The sequence below is a fragment of the Prionailurus viverrinus genome, chromosome B2 (genome assembly GCF_022837055.1).
Source record: "Prionailurus viverrinus isolate Anna chromosome B2, UM_Priviv_1.0, whole genome shotgun sequence".
NCBI classification, from domain to species: Eukaryota; Metazoa; Chordata; class Mammalia; order Carnivora; family Felidae; genus Prionailurus; species Prionailurus viverrinus.
In genome coordinates this window covers 129,816,325-129,836,934 of record NC_062565.1, presented here as the reverse complement: position 1 = coordinate 129,836,934, position 20,610 = coordinate 129,816,325, and the positions used below count along the sequence as shown (strand labels likewise).

The window sequence follows — 20,610 nt, the reverse complement described above, 5'->3', positions numbered from 1 at the left end:
GGTTAGTTGTATTAAATGTACTTTTGACTTACGATGAGTTTATTGGGTCATAACCCCATTGTAAGTTGAGGGAGCTCTGTACATTAGATGTTAATGGCTGAAGATACTGGAAAATATACCTTAGTGGTAAAGGATTTCTCAAAGAATGCTGTAAAACTTTACCTAAAAACTTACTGATTTGTGATACACCTCAGAGATCAGGAAAAGACTCTCCTCACCATCAACAAGCTGATTTCAAGCTTTCAAGAATCAACAGATCTGAGTTATTAATGTCAAAAGTATTGTTAATTTCATATTGTTTGGGGGGCAATAGAATATAATCTAATAGAGAGAGGCAATCAAATTGTTTGGAAAACTGCTGTTCTTGTTTTTAAGTACTTCTTGTAACCGAAGCATGTAGTTAGTGATAATTGCTCAAAAAGTCAAATTCTAAAAACTCCCTCTTAACATTCCTATGCTTCCTTCTCCTGTATCTCACATGGCTTTTTATTCTCTCCTTCAAGTCCCTGCATATTATGGCATGACTGTCCTATGGGGCAAAAGGCTCTCAGGATTATCTTCCCTGTTTCCAAATCGCCTCTCAGCCTGTGCAACTCAGTTACACCAGCTGGATGGGCACTGATCCCAACCTTGAAGATCCCCAGAAGACGGCACAACATCTCTCAAACATTTCCTACTGCATAATTTGTATTCTAAAGAAGCAGAAACAGAACTAAAACACTGATTTGTGTTTGTCTAGTATATACCTCCCAGTCATTTAGAGTAACTGCAGTTTTCAAAAATTCAAATTATTATTATTATTATTATTATTATTATTTTTATTGAGACAGAGAGAGAGCCCGCGCAGGCGAGCTGGGGAGAGGGGCAGAGGAAGGGAGGAGGAGGGGGGATAGACGGAGAGAGAGAGGGAGAATCCCAAGCAGGCTCCAGGCGCCCCTAACTTAACGCTGGAAGGGCAGGCTTTAGGTAACTCTCCTAGAACATTATGAAACTTCTGCGAAGGATGAAAGCCAAATAAAATACGGAGAGTGCCAAAGAGAAACGAAGAATCTCCCAGGAAAACAATTTGAAATGTGTCGGTAAGAGAATGATTATCTTGAAACAGAAACTTAATTGTGGTGGGTTCTCCCAAGGTCCGCGAGAAGAAAGGGGAGGAGAGAAACAGAGTAAGGGGCAGCTTCAGCACAAAAGATACAAATCCGACAACCGCAGAGACAGGAAGACCCTTAGGGGTTCGTCACCCAGCGCCCCGTCCGACCGGCGAGCGAAAGCCCCTCCACATATCCGGGACTATGGTCGCCCGGCCTCTATTTTCCAAGACAGTCACCTCTCTTCCGCCCCCTTCTCCCAATGTCCCTTTCCGAGGACGCTGTCACCCACCTCCGAGCACTGTGCCCAGGAAGATGCATTTCTTTTTGTGACGTTTTAGAAAATTCCACATAGAGCTCAGCATCTTCAGACCCTGAAGGTGCGGGCTGTCTAAGGGCGGCGGGGGTGGGGAGGGGCTGTTCGCCAGGAAAGCGTTTCCTCGTCACTTGGCCCCAACGACCAGGCAGCACCTCCGTAGTCCCGCTCGGTGCTCTCCAGAAATCACAAACGCGACTTTCCGCAGAGACTGTCACCGGGGCGGGGAGGGGGCGTGGACTACAGGCGAGCAGCTGCGCTTTCTGCTGCTGCCGCCGCGCCGCCGTCGCCGCTCACTGGTCCGTGCCCCCCGGGTCCGTCTAGAATTCGCTCCCGAGTGCGTCGCCGTTCGACTTCCCTGGAAACCGCGGCTCGCGTCCGCCGCGTTCCGTTGCCGGCGCTCCGCGGCTGTTGCTTCAGCCTCGGGCGCTGAGCGCCACGGCCTGGGTGCAGGATGGAGGCAAAGGCGGCCTCCACGCCGGCTACTGGTGGCGCCGGGTGCTCGGTGACGGCGGAGGAAACCGAAAAGTGGATGGAGGAAGCGATGCAAATGGTGAGGAGCCCAGGAGGTGCGTGCCGTGGGTGGGAACTTTTCTTTGGTCCCTCTTCCCGACCCGGGCATTTAAGCAAACGTCCTGCGTGTGCTTTCTCGTCACCATAATCTCGATGGCGGTCACATTTCTGGGTGAACTGCTGGCTTTACTCCCCTGAAGTTTTCTTTAGTCCATTCGCACAGTGCTGTGGGGGAAGGAGGAGAGGAAATACAAAAATCATTTCTTTTTTCACTGGTATCAAGTATGAACCAAACACCCCCATTCAGCTGCTGCTGGTGTGTACGTGCTGCGTCCCCTTCTTTCCCCGAAGACACACTCGCAAATCCGGAAAGTTACATTATTGTGTATTTATGACCTCTTGAACCTGTCTAGTAGGAGAAAGGACAATGAGGATGTATCTGATAGAGAGCAGGGTAAAAACAAGTCCCTGTACAGTCAGATCTACCATTCATTCATTCATCCTTCCATGCTACTGCCCTGTTTTTTTTTTTTCACTTCCCTCTCTCGCTCCGTTCAGGACTGCTGATTAAGAAGAGCTTTAATCAGATTTGTGTATAATCTAAGCTTTACCCATACTTATGAGGACCAGTGAGCTCTTTAATAGGGATAAAAGTGTGTGTTGGCTTATATACGTATATGTATATAAATATATGCACCTGCACACATATACATGTGTAAAATGCCCTTCAGTTTTACATTTCTCTAAGGCTGCTGTAAATCTTTTTTTCATACATGCTTTTGATTATATTCTTTTTTTTTTCATATTCCTATCCTTAGTGGCTTCTGGTCTCCAATAGTTAATTAGTTCCATAATTATTAATTAATTAACTCCATACATGTTTATTGAGTACACTATGCTTGGCATTGGAAATTTAGTACTGCAGCTGATTTTGGTATATTCTTTGTTCTCCACTCATACTATTACCCCTGCATTCATTCTCTATTACAACCAAATATTTTTCTCTAAGCCATGATGTATTACAGCATCTCTCCATTTGTTTCTGTTACTTACATAATGTTCTTTTAAATTTGTTTCTCATACTTTTTTGGAAGTGACTCACAATAAAAAAAGTCTACTTTATATTACAACGCAATAAACTCACACATAACTATAACTGAAATAAAAGTTTCACAGAACAGTATTTAACCTTCCTATGTACAGTTTTCCTGGTACTTCTATTTCATTGAATTTTTTTTTTTTTTTTTGCGGGGGTTGCTATTTATGACAAATGTTCCATCTGTGAGCCTCTCCAGTCAGAAGTTCTCTGAAACGATGCTGTTGGCCTTGGCTAGTAGGAGGATGGAGTCATCTGACTCCCCCATCCTGTTAACTGGGCCACAGATAGTGTAGGTTTTAAACTGGCTGTTGAACCTACTTGTCACCTGGTCAACCTCAGCCATGTTCATCTGGATGGGCACATGGTCCTCTTGGCCCAGATGATGCCCTTGCTGGTAGAGCATTTCCATGTCACATCCACATCCACAAATTGGCCGACGTGGTACTGCTGGTCCTGATCCACTGACTTGATTTTAGGACTTATTCTTTGAACACATTTCATAATTTATTTCCTCCATTAAACTTACAAGATACATAGCATTCTGATACTTTGATTATTGTTCACATACACATTTAAAAATTAATTTGTAACTTGTAATATAAATGTTTGTCCTGAACTTCTTTTATGTTACTAATTACTCTAAGTTGGAGACAAGGAGTTTTCACTTGACATCTATGAGAAATAAGCCCACTGACCTGATCAAAGGAAAGAGGCCAAGACTCGGAGCACAGTGAAACAAGGCTTTAATCAACCAAGCGTGGGTGTCTGATGAACAGGCACATTGGTGACAGTCACAGCAGGCAATTTATCTCCTAGCACACAAATCCCTCCCCTGATTTCTCATTGGCTGAGTACTACAGAGGTTACAGCCTTTCCCAGAGGTTGCCTATGCCCATGTAAGGCAAAAGGTAGTCTGATTGGGACAAACCTATTCCCTGCAGTGAGGCAGAGACTTTCATTCCCTCCTCCCTTTATTCTATGGCACATGTTCATTGCAAAACCTGTGAAAATAAGTCCACCAGACAGAGAGTGGAAGAAGAACCAGGAAGTGAAGTGTCTAAGGGTTTGGGACTCCATTGTAGGGGGGTGGGGGTGCGGGTGAGGGTTGCACATATTTCCAGTAGGTTGTAGACCTATTAGGTTAACTGGACAGCCCAGCTTGTATTTAGTATTTCTGAAAATGAACCATCTCCTTTACTTCTCACAATATCAAAATTTCACTCTTTCCCAAATCATTTCAATAATATCTTAGGCAGCTTCTTACGAGGGAGGATGATAATATATACACAGGAAGCTAAAATATCTTAAAGTAAGCTCTCACCCTTCCATAGGTGAGAGCTCTGGAGGGCAGACGATGCCTGAATGCTAGGAAGTCAGAATTTGCGGGCCCTTTTGTCTACTTTCATTTGCTTCATGAGCTCTCTTCAAAGTATTTATGTCTGGAGATTTTCCGAGATTTTCCATAGAGGACTGAATGGAGGTTTTCAGAAACAGCAGACTTTAATAGGTCATTGAGCATTCCCACTCCTGTATCCAAGCTGTGTTGTTTTTTTTTTTTCATCCTTTCATTTTTTTGGGTCTTTATTTTCCTTTAACCTTTAAGTGTCATTTGTTCATAATATATTGGGACATTTCATTCACATACCTCTGCACTATTCTCTAGACTTCTGGCCTAAACACTTAAGTCCTTTTACTACCTTTTGCTGCCTCCCCCTGGGGTTTCCCTTCCTACTCTATAGAAGGAGATGGATCCAAATAATTTCCAAGATCTCTCTGGCCTTGACATTTTTGTCTCTTAATTGGATTATAAGCACTTGGGGATGGGATTGCCTAGTTTACCTATTCCTACACAGGGTCAAGGAGGCCCTTGTGGTTTGGGCGGGTACATGTTCTTGCAGGCCTTAAACAAAGGGGAGGAAGTGCTTGTCATAAATCTTGTTCTTTGTTCAGTCATCCCCTCCCCACTATGGAAACTTCAAATCTTAAATCACTTCGAAGATAGTTGAGGTGATTCAAAGTACACTACGTACTTATGAGAAGCGTTTAAGATGAAACCAGAAACGTATCTAGGGCCAAATCTGTTAAGCTCTGAGGAATTTGAAAGTGCAATATGCCGTATTCATGTAATAGGATACTAGCATTTTCATAACTTTTGTACAGAGTAGACATATTTATATGGCCAATACAGATAGCTAGAATGTCTGGCTCTGACGATCTTGGTCTTACTCTCTTCGTGTTTAAAATAAAGTGTTTGCACTAGGAAATTTCTATCCTAGTTTGTGATTTTAGTATACCAACATAAGCCTGGGTTATAAGAGAAGGGAAAATGGTTTTGAGAGAGCTTAAAAATGTATTTTTTTAAAAATGTCATCTAAAATTAGTGAGTTTGTACAAAAATCAATACAACCCTACCAGTCTAATCATTACAACATTTTTGGAAGGCAACCTGGCATAATGTAATTAGCAGCCTCAAAAAATAAATGTTCATATCATTTGACCTTGTAATACAGTTGTGTGGCATTTATCTTAAGGAAATAGTTTGGGAGCATAAAAGCAATCCTTGTCATTTCAGGGTTTTATGTAATAGGGAAGACTAGGAAGCATTTAAAACTTCCAATGAAGGGAAATGGTTAAATTGTGGTATATGACTGTGTTGAATAATGTGCTGTTATTGAAACGATTATGAATACTAGGTACAAACATGACATTAACTATCACAGCTACATGTGATATTCAACATTAGGCAAACAGAAATACAAATTATTTTATATTATATGGGTATGTTTAAAGTTTGGATAGGCATATGTTCAAACCCCAGAGTGGCTACTGACAGCCAACTAACTTTGACAGATTCTTATCCTTTCAGCCACAGAGGCCTCTTCTATAAAATGGGTATATAGTATCTAGCTCACAGAGTTGTGTAGATTAAAAGAGATCATGTTTGTAAAGCCCTGACATATTGTCCTCAATAAATAAAAGCTTTTTTTTCATCAAATAAACAAAGACTAAAGGAGAACACACACAAATAATTAGCTAACATGGTAAAGATATGTTTTTTTGTTTTGCTTTTTTTTGTTGTGTGTGTGTGTGTTTTTTTTAGACAGAGAGCACAAGTGGGGGTCAGGGGCAGAGGGAGAGAGAGAGAAGATCCCAAGCAGGCTCCAGACTAACTGAGCCACCCAGGCGTCCCAAAGATTTGGGTCATTTTAAAGAAATTCAATACTATGCTTTTGTTTGTTTATTTTTTATTTACTTTTTTAAAATTTTATTTTTTTAATCTACATCCAAATTAGTTAGCATATAGTGCAACAATGATTTCAGGAGTAGATTCCTTAATGCCCCTTACCCATTTAGCCCAACCCCCCTCCCACAACCCCTCCAGTAACCCTCTGTTTGTTCTCCATATTTAAGTCTCTTATGTTTTGTCCCCTTCCCTGTTTTTATATCATTTTTGTTTCCCTTCCCTTATGTTCATCTGTTCTGTGTCTTGAAGACCTCATATGAGTGAAGTTGTATATTTGTCTTTCTCTAATTTCGCTTAGCATAATACCCTCCAGTTCTATCCATGTAGTTGCAAATGGCAAGATTTCATTCTTTTTGGTTGCCAAATAATACTCCATTGTATAAATATACCACATTTTCTTTATCTGTTCATCTATTGATGGACATTTGGGCTCTTTCCATACTTTGGCTACTGTTGATAGTGCTGCTATAAACATGGGGGTGCATGTGTCCCTTTGAAACAGCACACCTGTATCCCTTGGATAAATGCCTAGTTGTGCAATTGCTGGGTCGTAGGGTAGTTCTACTTTTAGTTTTTTGAGGAACCTCCATACTGTTTTCCATAGTGGCTGTCCCAGTTTGCCTTCCCACCAGCAGTGCAGAAGAGATCCTCTTTCTCCACATCCTCGCCAACATCTGTTGCCTGAGTTGTTAATGTTAGCCATTCGGACAGGTGTGGGGTGGTATCTCATGGTGGTTTTGTTTGTATTTCCCTGATGATGAGTGATGTTGAGCATTTTTTCATGTGTCAGTTGGCCATCTGGATGTCTTCTTTGGAGAAGTGTCTATTCATGTCTTTTGCCCATTTCTTCACTGGATTATTTGTTTTTTGGGTGTTGAGTTTGATAAGTTCTTTATAGATCTTGGATACTAACCCTTTATCTGATATGTCACTTGCAAATATCTTCTCCCATTCTGTCGGTTGCCTTTTAGTTTTGCTGATTGTTTCCTTCGCTGTGCAGAAGCTATTTATTTTGATGAGGTCCCAGTAGTTCATTTTTGCTTTTGTTTCCCTTGCCTCCGGAGACGTGTTGAGTAAGAAGTTGCTGCGGCCAAGATCAAAGAGGTCTTTACCTGCTTTCTTCTCGAAGATTTTGATAGCTTCCTGTCTTACGTTGAGGTCTTTCATCCATTTTGAGTTTATTTTTGTGTCTGGTGTAAGAAAGTGGTTCAGGTTCATTCTTCTGCATGTCGTGGTCCAGTTTTCCCAGCACCACTTGCTGAAGAGACTGTCTTTATTCCATTGGATATTCTTTCCTGCTTTGTCAAAGATTGGTTAGCTTATTACTGTGCTTTGTAAGTTAAAATGTAAAAGTCTAATTGAAGAGATAGCATCAGAAGACTAAAACCAGAAAGGAGCCACTGGTAAATAAATGTTTGTGTTTGTTAGGAGAAGATCTGGAAGACTTGGAATGAAGATGGTTCTTTATACCACCAAAGGGAGAAAACAGAAGAGAAAAATTGATGTGTTTTAATTACATAAATATTAAAAACTTTTGCATGTTAAAAGGACAAGGTAAAAAGTAACAAAGCAAATTGGTAAAGAAATGATTGGGCTTGACAGAAGAGTTGATGGGAGAGTTCGAAAGTAGGAGATGGGATGGATTGAAGATTATGTGAATTAAGTCTATTTTGAACTTGACAGCAAAGCAAATATATATTTTATTGAAAAACATTTCACCTAAACTCATTTCTGTGGGGTTTTTGGGTTATTCTCGCCACCTTCTCCTTAACCCACCCTTCTCAACTGCTCACTTACTCGCCCTCATTATGGTGGGCTGGGCTATTCCTCATCAATAACGTGATTTCCCCTTTTAAATACTCCCACCACTCATGTTTTTCTCTCTCATTTGCACAGTAATTGAAGACTCTTCACAAAATACACTAAGCAAATTTACTGTAAGCAAATAGGGAGATAACATTGAGAGGTAGGACATGGAGTAAAGGAGGTAAGTTTGCTGGAACAGGAAAAAGAAACGCTGAAGGAAAGAATGAAAGGCACAGGCCCAGTCACCTGGAGGCCTGAGTGGAGGGAGGGACAGCTCTGTGCAGCTACCCCTGCGGCGGTCGGGCATCCTTCCAGGTGAACGGGACTTGGAACCCCGTTGGGAAACATAGGTTCTGTCTGTATTCTGCCACTGCTTCTTCTCCACTTGGTCTCGAACTCTCTTCTACATGCTTGAAATAGCTACATGGCCACACGTAGAATTCTTCAGAAGATAGTTTTACAGAAAATCTTGGTCACACGGCCCCCTCCATCATTTATTCTCTTGCAGTTTTTTTATCCTTAAACTTTCTATGTCTCACTCTCTTAAGGGTTCCTTCTCCTTCTATCCCTTGAACTAGACCTATTTGGAACCCCAAAAGTGATAAAGTAACTGATTGGTGGTGACTAGAGTAGAAATTTGAAGCTTAATGGCCAGAAACCTGACACCTGGTAGGTGTTCCATAAATATTTGTTGCAGAAATGAATGCATGGAAGAGACCGCCTGGATCCTGGTCCCAGGCTCTCACATGAGCAAATTCCCTAATTAGCCCATGTCTCTGTTTACTCGTCTATAAGATGGAGAGGCTCACTGAATCTGTCTCTGAGTTGTGAACTAAATGTGTTAATACTTATAAAGTGCTTAAAATAGTCCTGGTTCAAAGTAAGCGTTTCAACAAGTTGTAAGCTCTTAGCATTTGCAAGCTCAGAATCAGAACACTTGTTATGTAGATGTAACAGTCTGTTGTAATAGTTAGAAGCTAGAAATTTAACCCACAGATATATCACTCTTCAAGCCACTGGTTTCCATTTCCATCATTCCGCCAAAATTGCCTCTGTGTCACCTACCTTTGTCCTTGGTGCGTTTTTTTCTGGGATCTTCCTTAACACCAGACACTCCTGGTTTTCCTCCTGTCTTACTAGGCATTTCTTCTTAATCTCCATCACAAGCTATTTCTAGTTTACTCCACCTTTATTATTACTTTTTTAGCTTCTCCTTTTGAAATAAGTATAGATTCACAGGCAGTTGCAAAAAGTATAGGAGGGAGGCTCCTGTACCCTTCACCCAGGTTTCCTCAGTGATAACATCTTACATACCTTGAGTGCAATATTGAAACAAGGAAAACGACATTGATGCAATCTGCAGAGCATATTCTGATTTCATCAGCTCTGTGTGTGCACGTGTAGTTCTGTGCACATTATATCAAGTTTCGTTTTGTTGCCCCGCCACCAGAACTGCTCAGTCACCATTAAGCTCCCTCATGCTACCCTCTATAACCACCATTCCCTCTCAAGCCCTTAAACCCTGGCAGGCACAATCTGTTCTTTGTACCGTGATTTAGCATTCAGGAATTTATATATGTGACTATGTAACCTTCTGGGGTTTGGTTGTTCAGCGTGATTTCCTTGAGGTCCATCCAAGGGTTGAGTGAATCAGTAGTTTATTCATTATATTGCTGTGTAGTATTCCACGGGATGGATATATCACACGTTTGCTTCACTGTTCATCCTTTGAAGGACATTTGGGTCATTTTCAGTTTTTGCCTATTACGAATAAAACTCCTGTGAACGTTTGTGTCTCTATATAACTATATGTGCTGTATGAACGTAAGTTTCCAGTTACTTGGGAGAATGCCTAAGAGTGCCATTGTGGGGTCATATGTTAGCTGCAGGTTTTGCTTTTTAAGAAAGTGCCAAACTAGTTTCCAGAGTGGCTGTACCATTTTACAGTCCTACCAGCAGTCTATAAGTGATCCTGTTCCTCCTCAGACTTGCCAGCATTTGGTGTTTTTACTTTTTATTTTAGCCAGCCTGATAGGTGGGTAGTGATAACTCATTGTGGTTATGATTTACATCTCCCTAATGGGTAATGATAGGAGTATCTTTTCATGTGCTTATTTGCAATCTGTATGCCCTCTTTGGTGAAGTGTCTGTTGATGATTTTTGCTCATTCTCTAGTGGGATTTTGTTTGAATTTCTTTTTTCTTTTTCTTTTTTTTTTTTTTTTTACCATTGAACTTTGAGAGTTCTTTATATAGTCTTGATAATAGACCTTTGTTGGATATGTGGTTTGCAAATATTTTTGTCCAGTTTTAGCCTGTCTTTTCTTCTTAACAGAGTGTATTAGTTTCCTGTGGCTTCTGTAACAAAGTACTGCAAACTTGGTAACTTAAAACACCACAAGTTTATTCTCTTAGAGTTCTGGACGCCAGGTGTTGGTTTTAAATTCATTTCATGGGGCTAAAACCATAATGTGTCAGCAGGGCTCTGTGCCCTCTGGAGGCTCTAGAGAAGAATATGTTTCTTACCTTTTCCAGCTTTTGGAGCAACATTCCTTGCTTGGTTCATGGCCCCTTCGTCCGTCTGTCCATCTTCAAAGCCAACAATGTAAATCTTTCTGCCTAATTCTTGTAAGGACACTTGTGATTGCATTTAGAGCCACCTGAATAATCCAAAATAATTTCCCTATCAAGGTCTTCAACAAATGTTTGTTAGATGATTAAATGATTTCTCTCTCATGTGTACCTGAGGTTATGTGTACTCCTAATCCTTTTTTTTTTTTTTAAATTTTTTTTTTTTTTTCAACGTTTATTTATTTTTGGGACAGAGAGAGACAGAGCATGAACGGGGGAGGGGCAGAGAGAGGGAGACACAGAATCTGAAACAGGCTCCAGGCTCCGAGCCATCAGCCCAGAGCCCGACGCGGGGCTCGAACTCACGGTCCGCGAGATCGTGACCTGGCTGAAGTCGGACGCTTAACCGACTGCGCCACCCAGGCGCCCCTAATCCTTTTTTTTTTTAAGTTTTTATTTTAAGTAATCTCTGCACTCAACATCGGGCTTGAACTCATGACCCCGAGATCAAGAGTCTCATGTTCTTCTGACTGAGCCAGCGAGGAGCCTTGTAATCTTATTTATTTTTTCTTTTTAAGAAAATGTTTATTTATTTTTTTAATGTTTAATTATTTAGTTTGAGAGAGAGAGGGAGCGTGAGTGGGGGAGGGGAGAGAGGGGGAAGAGAGAGAATCCCAAACAGACTCTGTGTTGTCAGCACAGAGCCTAGATGTGGGGCTCCATCCTGGGAACCCCTGAGGACCCTGAGATCATGACCTGAGCCGAAATCAAGAATCAGATGCTCAACCAACTGAGCCTCGGAGGTGCCCCCTACCCCCAATCTTACTTTAAATAACATTCTTTGCGTGCTGATTGCCTTAACTGCATGGGTACTCAGGATCTCCATCTTCCCTAGCTGTCAGTCCTCCCCTGGCTTTCCTTTCCCTGGTAGCCAATGGTGCATTTGTATATTTATTTGTATATATTCACCAAACCTTGGAACTCTTCAGACTTTACAACTTTGCATAAACTGGGCATGCTTTAACCATTGTTACAGAACTAGACAGAACCAGCCCGTGGGTGGTTCATGACACAGTTCTGAAGAATGCAGTCTTCCTGCTTCAAACACTGTGCCCTTACATCTATGCAGGCCCTGGTTCTATCCCACCACCCTGAAGGAGGAAGGAGAGGTACAGTTTCCTACCCCTGTGGGCCTTTCCTTTCACTTTTATTGACCCAATGAAAAGGTAAGGGTCAGTTGAGCATGGTTGAAGTGTCTAAGGAACCCATATTGGCATTATGATGGGAAGTTATTGCTACTCTAAATTAAGCAGAGCCCGGAATAGGGGGGTAGTGCAGGAGATAGAACATTGCTGTCTTAAAGCAATGTCTTCAACTTTGCACCACATATCCCTTATGCTGTGTGTGAATACCTACACTTAATTAGTAATCTAGTCTTTCAAGGTGTCTTCAGACCTGCCAAAATAAATGCCATGCCTTTTTAGAAACAGCCATACTTGGATTTTCTTGACTGCAGTACATGGAAATGCTTGTACTCTAGGTTCAAGGGTTCTGTTCTTCCTCTGTTCTCTATCAGCGGCAGGATAAGGGAGTACTCAGATATGACTTGCTTGCTTCTGCTCTCTGTCCAAAAAGGTACTCTTTAACTGCCTTGGGCCCCAACTGGTTCAATCAGTGGCAGGAAAAAAAAAAAAAAAAAAAGCCTGTGATGGGGCAGACTTTGCGAATATAACCATTGGTTTTCCGTTTCCAGTGTGGTGGTGGTGGTGGAAATATTCTTAAGCTTATTTTTCTAATTTGTGTTTTTCAATTGAGGTATACCTTATGTACAATAAAATGCACAGGCCTTAAATGCATTGTCTATTCTGTTTTGACTGATGCAAACATCTGTGTAACCCACACCCTTTTCAAGATAGTTTTGAACACCCTGGGAAAGTTCCTTGTGTCCCTTTCCAATCAGTCTACACATGCCCTCCTGTGCAGAAATTGCTCTCACTAGTGTTCGGTTTTGTCTGTTCTACTACTAAACCTGAAGGGAATCAGACAGCATGTATATGCTTCTTTTACTCAGCTTCTTTTACTCAGTGAATCTGAGATTCACCCATGTTGTTGTGTGTATCCCTAGCATTTTGTTTTCATCGCTCAATAGTATTCCATAGTGTTATTATGGCACAGTTTGTTTATCCATTCTTTTGTTGAAGGACACCTGTGCTGTTTCGAGATTTGGGTATTATGAATCAAGCTATTATGAACATTCTTTTTTTAAATTTTTTATTTTTTAAAATTTACACCCAAATTAGTTAGCATATAGTGAAACAATGGTTTCAGGAATAGATTCCTTGATGCCCCTTACCCATTTAGTCCATCCCCCCTCCCACAACCCCTCCAGCAACCCTCAGTTTGTTCTCCATATTTATGAGTCTGTTCTGTTTTGTCCCCCTTCATGTTTTTATATTATTTTTGTTTCCCTTCCCTTATGTTCATCTGTTTTGTCTCTTAAAGTCCTCATATGAGTGAAGTCATATGATTTTTGTCTTTCTCTGACTGACTAAATTCACTTAGCATAATACCCTCCAGTTCCATCCACGTAGTTGCAAATGGCAAGATTTCATTATTTTTGATGGCCTAGTAATACTCCATTATATATATATATATATATATATATATATATATATATATATATCACATTTTCTTTATCCATTCATCCATCGATGGACATTTGGGCTCTTTCCATACTTTGGCTATTGTTGATAGTGCTGCTATAAATGGGGGTGCATGTGCCCCTTCAAAACAGCACACCTGTATCCCTTGGATAAATGCCTAGTAGTGCAATTGCTGGGTGGTAGGGTAGTTCTATTTTTAGTTTTTTGGGGAACCTCCATACTGTTTTCCAGAGTGGCTGCACCAGCTTGCATTGCCACCAACAGTGCAAAAGAGATCCTCTTTCTCCGCATCCTCACCAACATTTGTTGTTGCCTGAGTTGTTAAAGTTAGCCATTCTGACAGATGTGCGGTGGTATCTCATTGTGGTTTTGATTTGTATTTCCCTGATGATGAGTGATGTGGGGCATTTTTTCATGTGTCAGTTGGCCATCTGGATGTCTTCCTTGGAGATATGTCTGTTCATGTCTTCTGCCCATTTCTTCACGGATTATTTGTTTTTTTGGGTGTTGAATTTGATAAGTTCTTTATAGATTTTGGATATTAACCCTTGATCTGATATGTCATTTACAAATATCTTCTCCCATTCTGTGGGTTGCCTTTTAGTTTTGCTGATTGTTTCCTTCACTGTGTAGAAGGTTTTTATTTTGATGAGGTCCCAGTAGTTCATTTTTGCTTTTGTTTCCCTTGCCTCAGGAGACGTGTTGAGTAAGAAGTTGCTGCGGCCAAGATCAAAGAGGTTTTTACCTGCTTTCTTCTCGAGGATTTTGATGGCTTTCTGTCTTACATTGAGGTCTTTCATCCATTTTGAGTTTATTTTTATGTCTGGTCTAAGAAAGTGGTCCAGGTTCATTCTTCTGCATGTGGCTGTCCAGTTTTCCCAGCACCACTCGCTGAAGAGACTGTCTTTATTCCATTGGATATTCTTTCCTGCTTTGTCAAAGATTAGTTGGCCATATATTCGTGGGTCCATTTCCGGGTTCTCTGTTCTGTTCCATTGATCTGAGTGTCTGTTTTTGTGCCAGTACACAACTGTCTTGATGATTACATCCTTTTAATACAGCTTGGAGTCCGGGAGTGTGATGTCTCCTGCTTTGGTTTTCTTTTTCAGGATTGCTTTGGCTATTCAGGGTCTTTTCTGGTTCCATACAAATTTAGGATTGTTTGTTCTAGCTCTGTGAAGAATGCTGGTGTTACTTTGATAGGGATTGCGTTGAATATGTAGATTGCTTTGGGTAGTATCAACATTTTAACAATATTTGTTCTTCCAATCCATGAGCATGAAATGTTTTTCCATTTTTTTTGTATCTTCTTCAATTTCTTTCATAAACTTTCTGTAGTTTTCAGTGTATAGATTTTTCACCTCTTTGGTTAGGTTTATTCCTAGGTATTTTATGGTTTTTTTGTGCAACTGTAAATGGGATCGATTCCTTGATTTCTCTTTCTGTCGCTTCATTGTTGGTGTATAGGAATGCAACCGATTTCTGTGTGTTGATTTTATATCCTGCAACTTTGGTGAATTCATGGATCGGTTCTAGCAGTTTTTTTGTGGAATCTTTTGGGTTTTCCATATAGAGTATTGTGTCATCTGCGAAGAGTGAAGGTTTGACCTCCTCCTGGCTGATTTGGATGCCTTTTATTTCTTTGAGTTGTCTGATTGCAGAGGCTAAGACTTCCAATACTATGTTGAATAATAGTGGCGAGAGTGGACATCCCTGTCTTGTTCCTGACCTTAGGGGGAAAGCTCTCAGTTTTTCCCCATTGAGGATGATATTAGCGTTGGGTTGTTCACATATGGCTTTTATGATCTCGAGGTATGATCCTTCTATCCCTACTTTCTTGGGAGTTTTTATCAAAAAAGGATGCTGTATTTTGTCAAATGCTTTCTCTGCATCTATTGAGAGGATCATATGGTTCTTGTCCTTTCTTTTATTGATGTGATGAATCGCGTTAATTGTTTTGCAGATATTGAACCAGCACTGCATCCCAGGTATAAATCCCACTTGGTCATGGTGAATAATTTTTTTAATGTATTGTTGGATCCGGTTGGCTAATATCTTGTTGAGGATATTTGCATCCATGTTCATCAGGGAAATTGGTCTATAGTTCTCCTTTTTAGTGGGGTCTCTGTCTGGTTTTGGAATCAAGGTAATGCTGGCTTCATAGAAAGAGTTTGGAAGTTTTCCTTCCACTTCTGTTTTTTGGAACAGTTTCAAGAGAATAGGTGTGAACTCTTCCTTACATGTTTGGTAGAATTCCCCTGGAAAGCCATCTGGCCCTGGACTCTTGTTTTTTGGCAGATTACTCATTTGGTTTCCTTACTGGTTATGGGTCTGTTCAAATTTTCTATATCTTCCTGTTTCAGTTTTGGTAGTGTATATGTTTCTAGGAATTTGTCCATTTCTTCCAGATTACCATTTTATTGGTATATAATAGGTCTTAATATTCTCTTATTATTGTTTTTATTTCTGTTGTGTTGGTTGTGATCGCTCCTCTTTCATTCTTGATTTTATTTATTTGGGTCCTTTCCTTTTTCTTTTTGATCAAACTGGCTAGTGGTTTATCAATTTTGTTAATTCTTTCAAAGAACCAGCTTCTGGTTTCATTGATCTGTTCTACTGGTTTCTTTTTTTTTTTTTTTTTTTTTTTGGTTTCGATAGCATTAATTTCTGCTCTAATCTTTATTATTTCCTGTCTTCTGCTGTTTTGGGGTTTTATTTGCTGTTCTTTTTCCAGCTCTTTAAGGTGTAAGGTTAGGTTGTGTATCTGAGACCTTTCTTCCTTCTTTAGGAAAACCTGGATTGCTATATACTTTCCTCTTATGACCGCCTTTGCTATGTCCCAGAGGTTTTGGGTTGTGGTGTTATCATTTTCATTGACTTCCTTATACGTTTTAATTTCCTCTTTAACTGCTTGGTTAGCCCATTCATTCTTTAGTAGAATGTTCTTCAGTCTCCAAGAATTTGTTACCTTTCCAAATTTTTTCTTGTGGTTGATTTTGAGTTTCATAGCGTTGTGGTCTGAAAATATGCATGGTATGATCTCTATCTTTTTGTACTTACTTAGGGTTGATTTGCGTCCCAGGATATGATCTTTTCTGGAGAACGTTCCATGTGCACTGGAGAAGAATGTATATTCTGCTGCTTTAGCATGAAATGTTGTGAATATATCTGTTAAGTCCATCTGGTCCAGTGTGTCATTCAAAGCCATTGTTTCCTTGTTGATTTTTTGATTAGATGATCTGTCCATTGCTGTGAGTCGGGTGTTGAAGTCTCCTACTATTATAGTATTACTATTGATGAGTTTCTTTATGTTTGTCATTAATTGATTTGTATATTTGGGTTCTCCCACATTTGGCGCATAAATGTTTACAATTGTTAGGTCTTCTTGGTCTATGGATCCCTTGATTATGATATAATGCCCTTCTGCATCCCTTGATACAGTCTTTATTTTTAAAGTCTAGATTGTCTGATAAAAGTATGGCTACTCTGGTTTTCTTTTATTGACGATTCGCATGATAGATGGTTCTCCATCCCCTTATTTTCAATCTGAAGGTGTCTTTATGTCTAAAGTGGGTCTCTTGGAAGCAGTGTATAAATGGATCTTGTTGTCTTATCCATTCTGTTACCCTATGTCTTTTGATTGGAGCATTGAGTCCACTGTCGTTTAGAGTGAGTACTGAAAGATATGAATTTATTGCCATTATGATGCTTGTGAAATTAGAGTTTCTGGTCATGTTCTCCGGTCCTTTCTAATCTTTTGTTGCTTTTGGTATTTATTTATTTATTTATTTATTTATTTATTTATTTATTTATATTTTCATCTCTTCTCCCCTCAGAAAGTCCCCCTTAAAATTTCTTGCAGAGCTGGTTTAGTGGTCACAAACTCCTTTAATTTTTGTTTGTCTGGGAAACCTTTCATCTTTCCTTCTATTTTGAATGACAGCCTTGCTGGATAAAGAATTCTTGGCTGCATATTTTTCTGATTGAACACACTGAATATATCCCGCCACTCCCTTCTGGCCTGCCAAGTTTCTGTGGATAGGTCTGCTGCAAACCTGATCTGTCTTCCCTTGTAGGTTAGGGACTTTTTTTCCCTTGCTCCTTTCATGATTCTCTCCTTGCCTGAGTATTTTGTGAATTGAGTATGATATGCCTTGTTGATGGTCGGTTTTTGTTGAACCTAATGTGGGTCCTCTGTGCTTCCTGGATTTTGATATCTGTGTCTTTCCCCAGGTTAGGAAAGTTTTCTGCTATCATTTGCTCACATAACCCCTCTATCCCTGTTTCTCTCTCTTCCTCTTCTGGGACCCCTATGATTCTGATGTTGTTCCTTTTTAATGAGTTACTGATTTCTCTAATTCTTAAATTGTGCTCTTTTGCCTTAATCTCCCTCTGTTTTTCTGCTTCGTTATTCTCTATAAGTTTGTCCTCTATATCGCTGATTCTCTGTTCTGCCTCGTCCATCCTTGCTGCTGCTGCATCCATCCGTGATTGCAGCTCAGTTATAGCGTTTTTAATTTCATTTTGGCTATTTTTTACTTCTTTTATCTCTGCAGAAAGGGATTCTAATGTATTTTTGACTCCTGCTAGTGTTCTTATTATCATGATTCTAGATTCTGATTCAGACATCTTGCTTGTATCTGTGTTGGTTAAATCCCTGGCTGTCGTTTCTTCGTGCTCTTTTTTGGGGGGTGAATTCCTTTGTTTTGTCATTTTGAAGGGAGAAAAGGAATTAATGAGGTAGAAAAATTGAAATAAAAAAATTAAAATTAAATAAATATTGAAATTAAAAATTAAAAACACACACACGCAAAAATCGAATAGAGATGCTAGATCCTAGGTGTGTTTTGGTTGGGGTTTGAAAGTGGTTTGACAGATTAGAGAAAAAAAGAGGGGGAAGGAAATTGTTTGAGAATTTGAAAAAAATAAATACACTGAAGTAGACTAAAATGAGATGATGGGGGTAAAGTAGAATTTGAAAAAATATACACAAAAGTAAAGAATGTAGTAGAAAAAAATTAACGAAAAATATTTTTAATAAAAATTAAAAATAATTATGAATTTTTTCATTTTCTGTATTTAAGAAAAAAGAAAAGAAATGAAAAAGAGAAAAAAGATAAAAAAAGAAAAGAAAAAAAGTCGTTTGAAAATTTGAAAAAGTGAATACACTGTAGTAGGCCAAAATAAAGTGATGGAAGTAAAATAGAATTTGAAAAAACTTACCTAACAGCAAAAAATATAGTAATAAAAATTAAATAAAAATATTTTTAATAGAAATTGAAAGTAAAAATGAAGTTTTTCTCTTTCTGTATTCAAGAAAAAGAAAAGAATTGTAAAAGAGAAAAAGGAAAAAAAAAGAAAGAAAATTGAATAGATGAACCTGCTCACAGATTGAAGTAGGACTAAAATTGCTTCGTTTGCCCCTAGAAGCCAATCTAGCTCTTTATAGTCCATAAATTAAGTAGGCAGTGAGACTTGTGTTCTTGAAGAGTGATGTTGGCCCAGTTGAGTGGGACTTAGTGTAACAGCTCTGCTCTCCACTAGATGGCGCTGCTAGCCTACCGGGGTGGATTGTTGCGAGGCTGGTAGGTGCATATGTGCATGTGCGGGGGCAGTGAAAATGGCGCCACCAGCTACCCAGTCTGTTCTCCCGGATCAGCAATCGCGCACCCGTCCTCCGTCTTCAGCTCTCGTCCACTCCCCAGTTCTTCACTCTCTGTGACCAGGCCCCAGGTGGCATCTCTCTCCCAAGCCTTGTCTCAGATGCGGCCGTTTTCCCTGGCCCCCTACTTCTGAGGGATTGAGGCTTTGACCCGTTCCGCCCCACTGCAGGAGGGTCTCACCGAGCAATGGCCGAATGAGCAATGGCCGAATATCGGCTGTACACAGGTACACCCACTGGACCCTGTTGTTGCCAGTGCCCCGAGACTGCGGCCAGGTGCCAGCCCATCCCAGAAGATGTTCGCGAGACTGTGTAGCAGCAGCATCTCAGAGATTAATGGAAAATCACAACACACATCTGGCACCAGGATTCACCCTTAACAACCTTGCCCCAGCACCAGTGAATGTGGCCACCTTCTGGGGTCTTCTGGGACCAGGTGGCTTCAACAGTCTCTACCAAATGTCCTTCCAGCAGTGGAACTCCTTTTCCCCGTGTGGCCCGGACCCCACTCTGTTCCTGGGGATTCGCCCTTCCCACCAGAGCACCGCCATGTATGGAGCTGCGGAGTTGCAGCCTTTGCGCTCCCCTTGTTTACAGTCTTAATGGAATTTAAACCCTCTCCTTTCTCCTTTCTCCTTTCTCCCTTTTTAGTTTAGTCCCTGCGGCTGTTTCCAGTTTTCCACTTTCTCTCCAGCTGCTTTTGGGGAAGGGTGATTTTCCCATATTCTACCCCCCCTCCCCTGTCTCCGTCCTCTCTCTGCCCACAAAAGCAGTTCCCTACCTTTCAGGTTTTCTTGCTCCCCAAGTTCAGCTCTCTACGCCGCGTACCTGCTGAATTCTGTGGTTCAGGTTGTGCAGATTGCTGTGTTAATCCTCCAATCAGTTTTCTAGGTGTGTAGGATGGTTCAGTGTTGATCTGGTTGTATTTCATGGATGCGAGACACACAGAAAGCTTCCATGCTGTCCTGCCATCTTGGCTCCTCCTGAGCATTCTTTTACAAGGGTTTTTTTTTTTTTTTTGGACATATATTCCCTTCTCTTAAATAAATACTTAGGAGTGGAATTTGTTCATAGGCTGTATGCATGTTTACTTTTTAAAGAAATTTCCAAAGTGTTCTCCAAAGTGGTTGTGCCATTTTAACACAAAGCACTCTTAGGCTTTTCTTGTGTTGAAACAGAAATTGTGAGCACAGAGAGGCATCCAGTCTGGTTACTTTTATGCTATTAGAACTCAAGAGGATATTTTCTGTACTATTTAGAGAAACAAAATTAAGCAAGTAGAATTTCAACAAGAAATGGATGTTATTATTTACACGTTATTCTTTCCCTTTGCAAACATATATATATATGTACACACACACACACACACACACACACACACACACACACACATATGATCTCTGAAAAGTTGCAGAGACCCTGCCAGTTTAAGAACAAGAGTCAATAATAGTCTTTTGCTCACTTCTGCTTCCAATGAGAAGGAAAAACCAGGGGGCTCAGAACCTGTAAAGAGAGTTTGTTCTTGAGTCTCCTTTAATATGGAAAGAATGGAGAACAAAGGCACTAAGTACTGAACTGAATTTGAGGAGAGGGAGAACTCTGTGGTATTTCTTTGTTCAGTGCTTATACGTGTGTGTTCACGTTGCATC

At 40.3% G+C, this 20,610-nt stretch overlaps 2 protein-coding genes and 1 pseudogene across 11 annotated transcripts in view; 1 reads left to right on the top strand and 2 right to left on the bottom strand.

Annotated features, from left to right (window-relative positions):
* Positions 1-1,690, bottom strand: part of PEX3 (peroxisomal biogenesis factor 3) — a 32,763-nt gene extending 31,073 nt beyond the window's left edge. For all 4 annotated transcript variants that reach the window (XR_007152322.1, XR_007152323.1, XM_047859693.1 and 1 more), the window contains exon 1: positions 1,381-1,690. Coding sequence is in view for 2 of the 4 variants with exons in the window: in XM_047859693.1 (XP_047715649.1) it covers positions 1,381-1,453 (73 nt within the window). In the remaining 2 variants the exon portion in view is untranslated. The remainder of the gene's footprint in view (positions 1-1,380) is intronic.
* An 81-nt stretch (positions 1,691-1,771) lies between these two features.
* The window catches only part of ADAT2 (adenosine deaminase tRNA specific 2), a 167,382-nt gene continuing 148,543 nt past the window's right edge, over positions 1,772-20,610 (top strand). For 3 of the 7 annotated variants that reach the window (XR_007152326.1, XR_007152324.1, XM_047859704.1), the window contains exon 1: positions 1,772-1,957. Coding sequence is in view for 2 of the 7 variants with exons in the window: in XM_047859704.1 (XP_047715660.1) it covers positions 1,859-1,957 (99 nt within the window). In the remaining 5 variants the exon portion in view is untranslated. The remainder of the gene's footprint in view (positions 1,958-20,610) is intronic. The other 4 variants (XR_007152325.1, XR_007152327.1, XR_007152328.1 and 1 more) reach the window with 3 other exon arrangements.
* Positions 3,213-3,517, bottom strand: LOC125165569 (40S ribosomal protein S21-like; annotated as a pseudogene).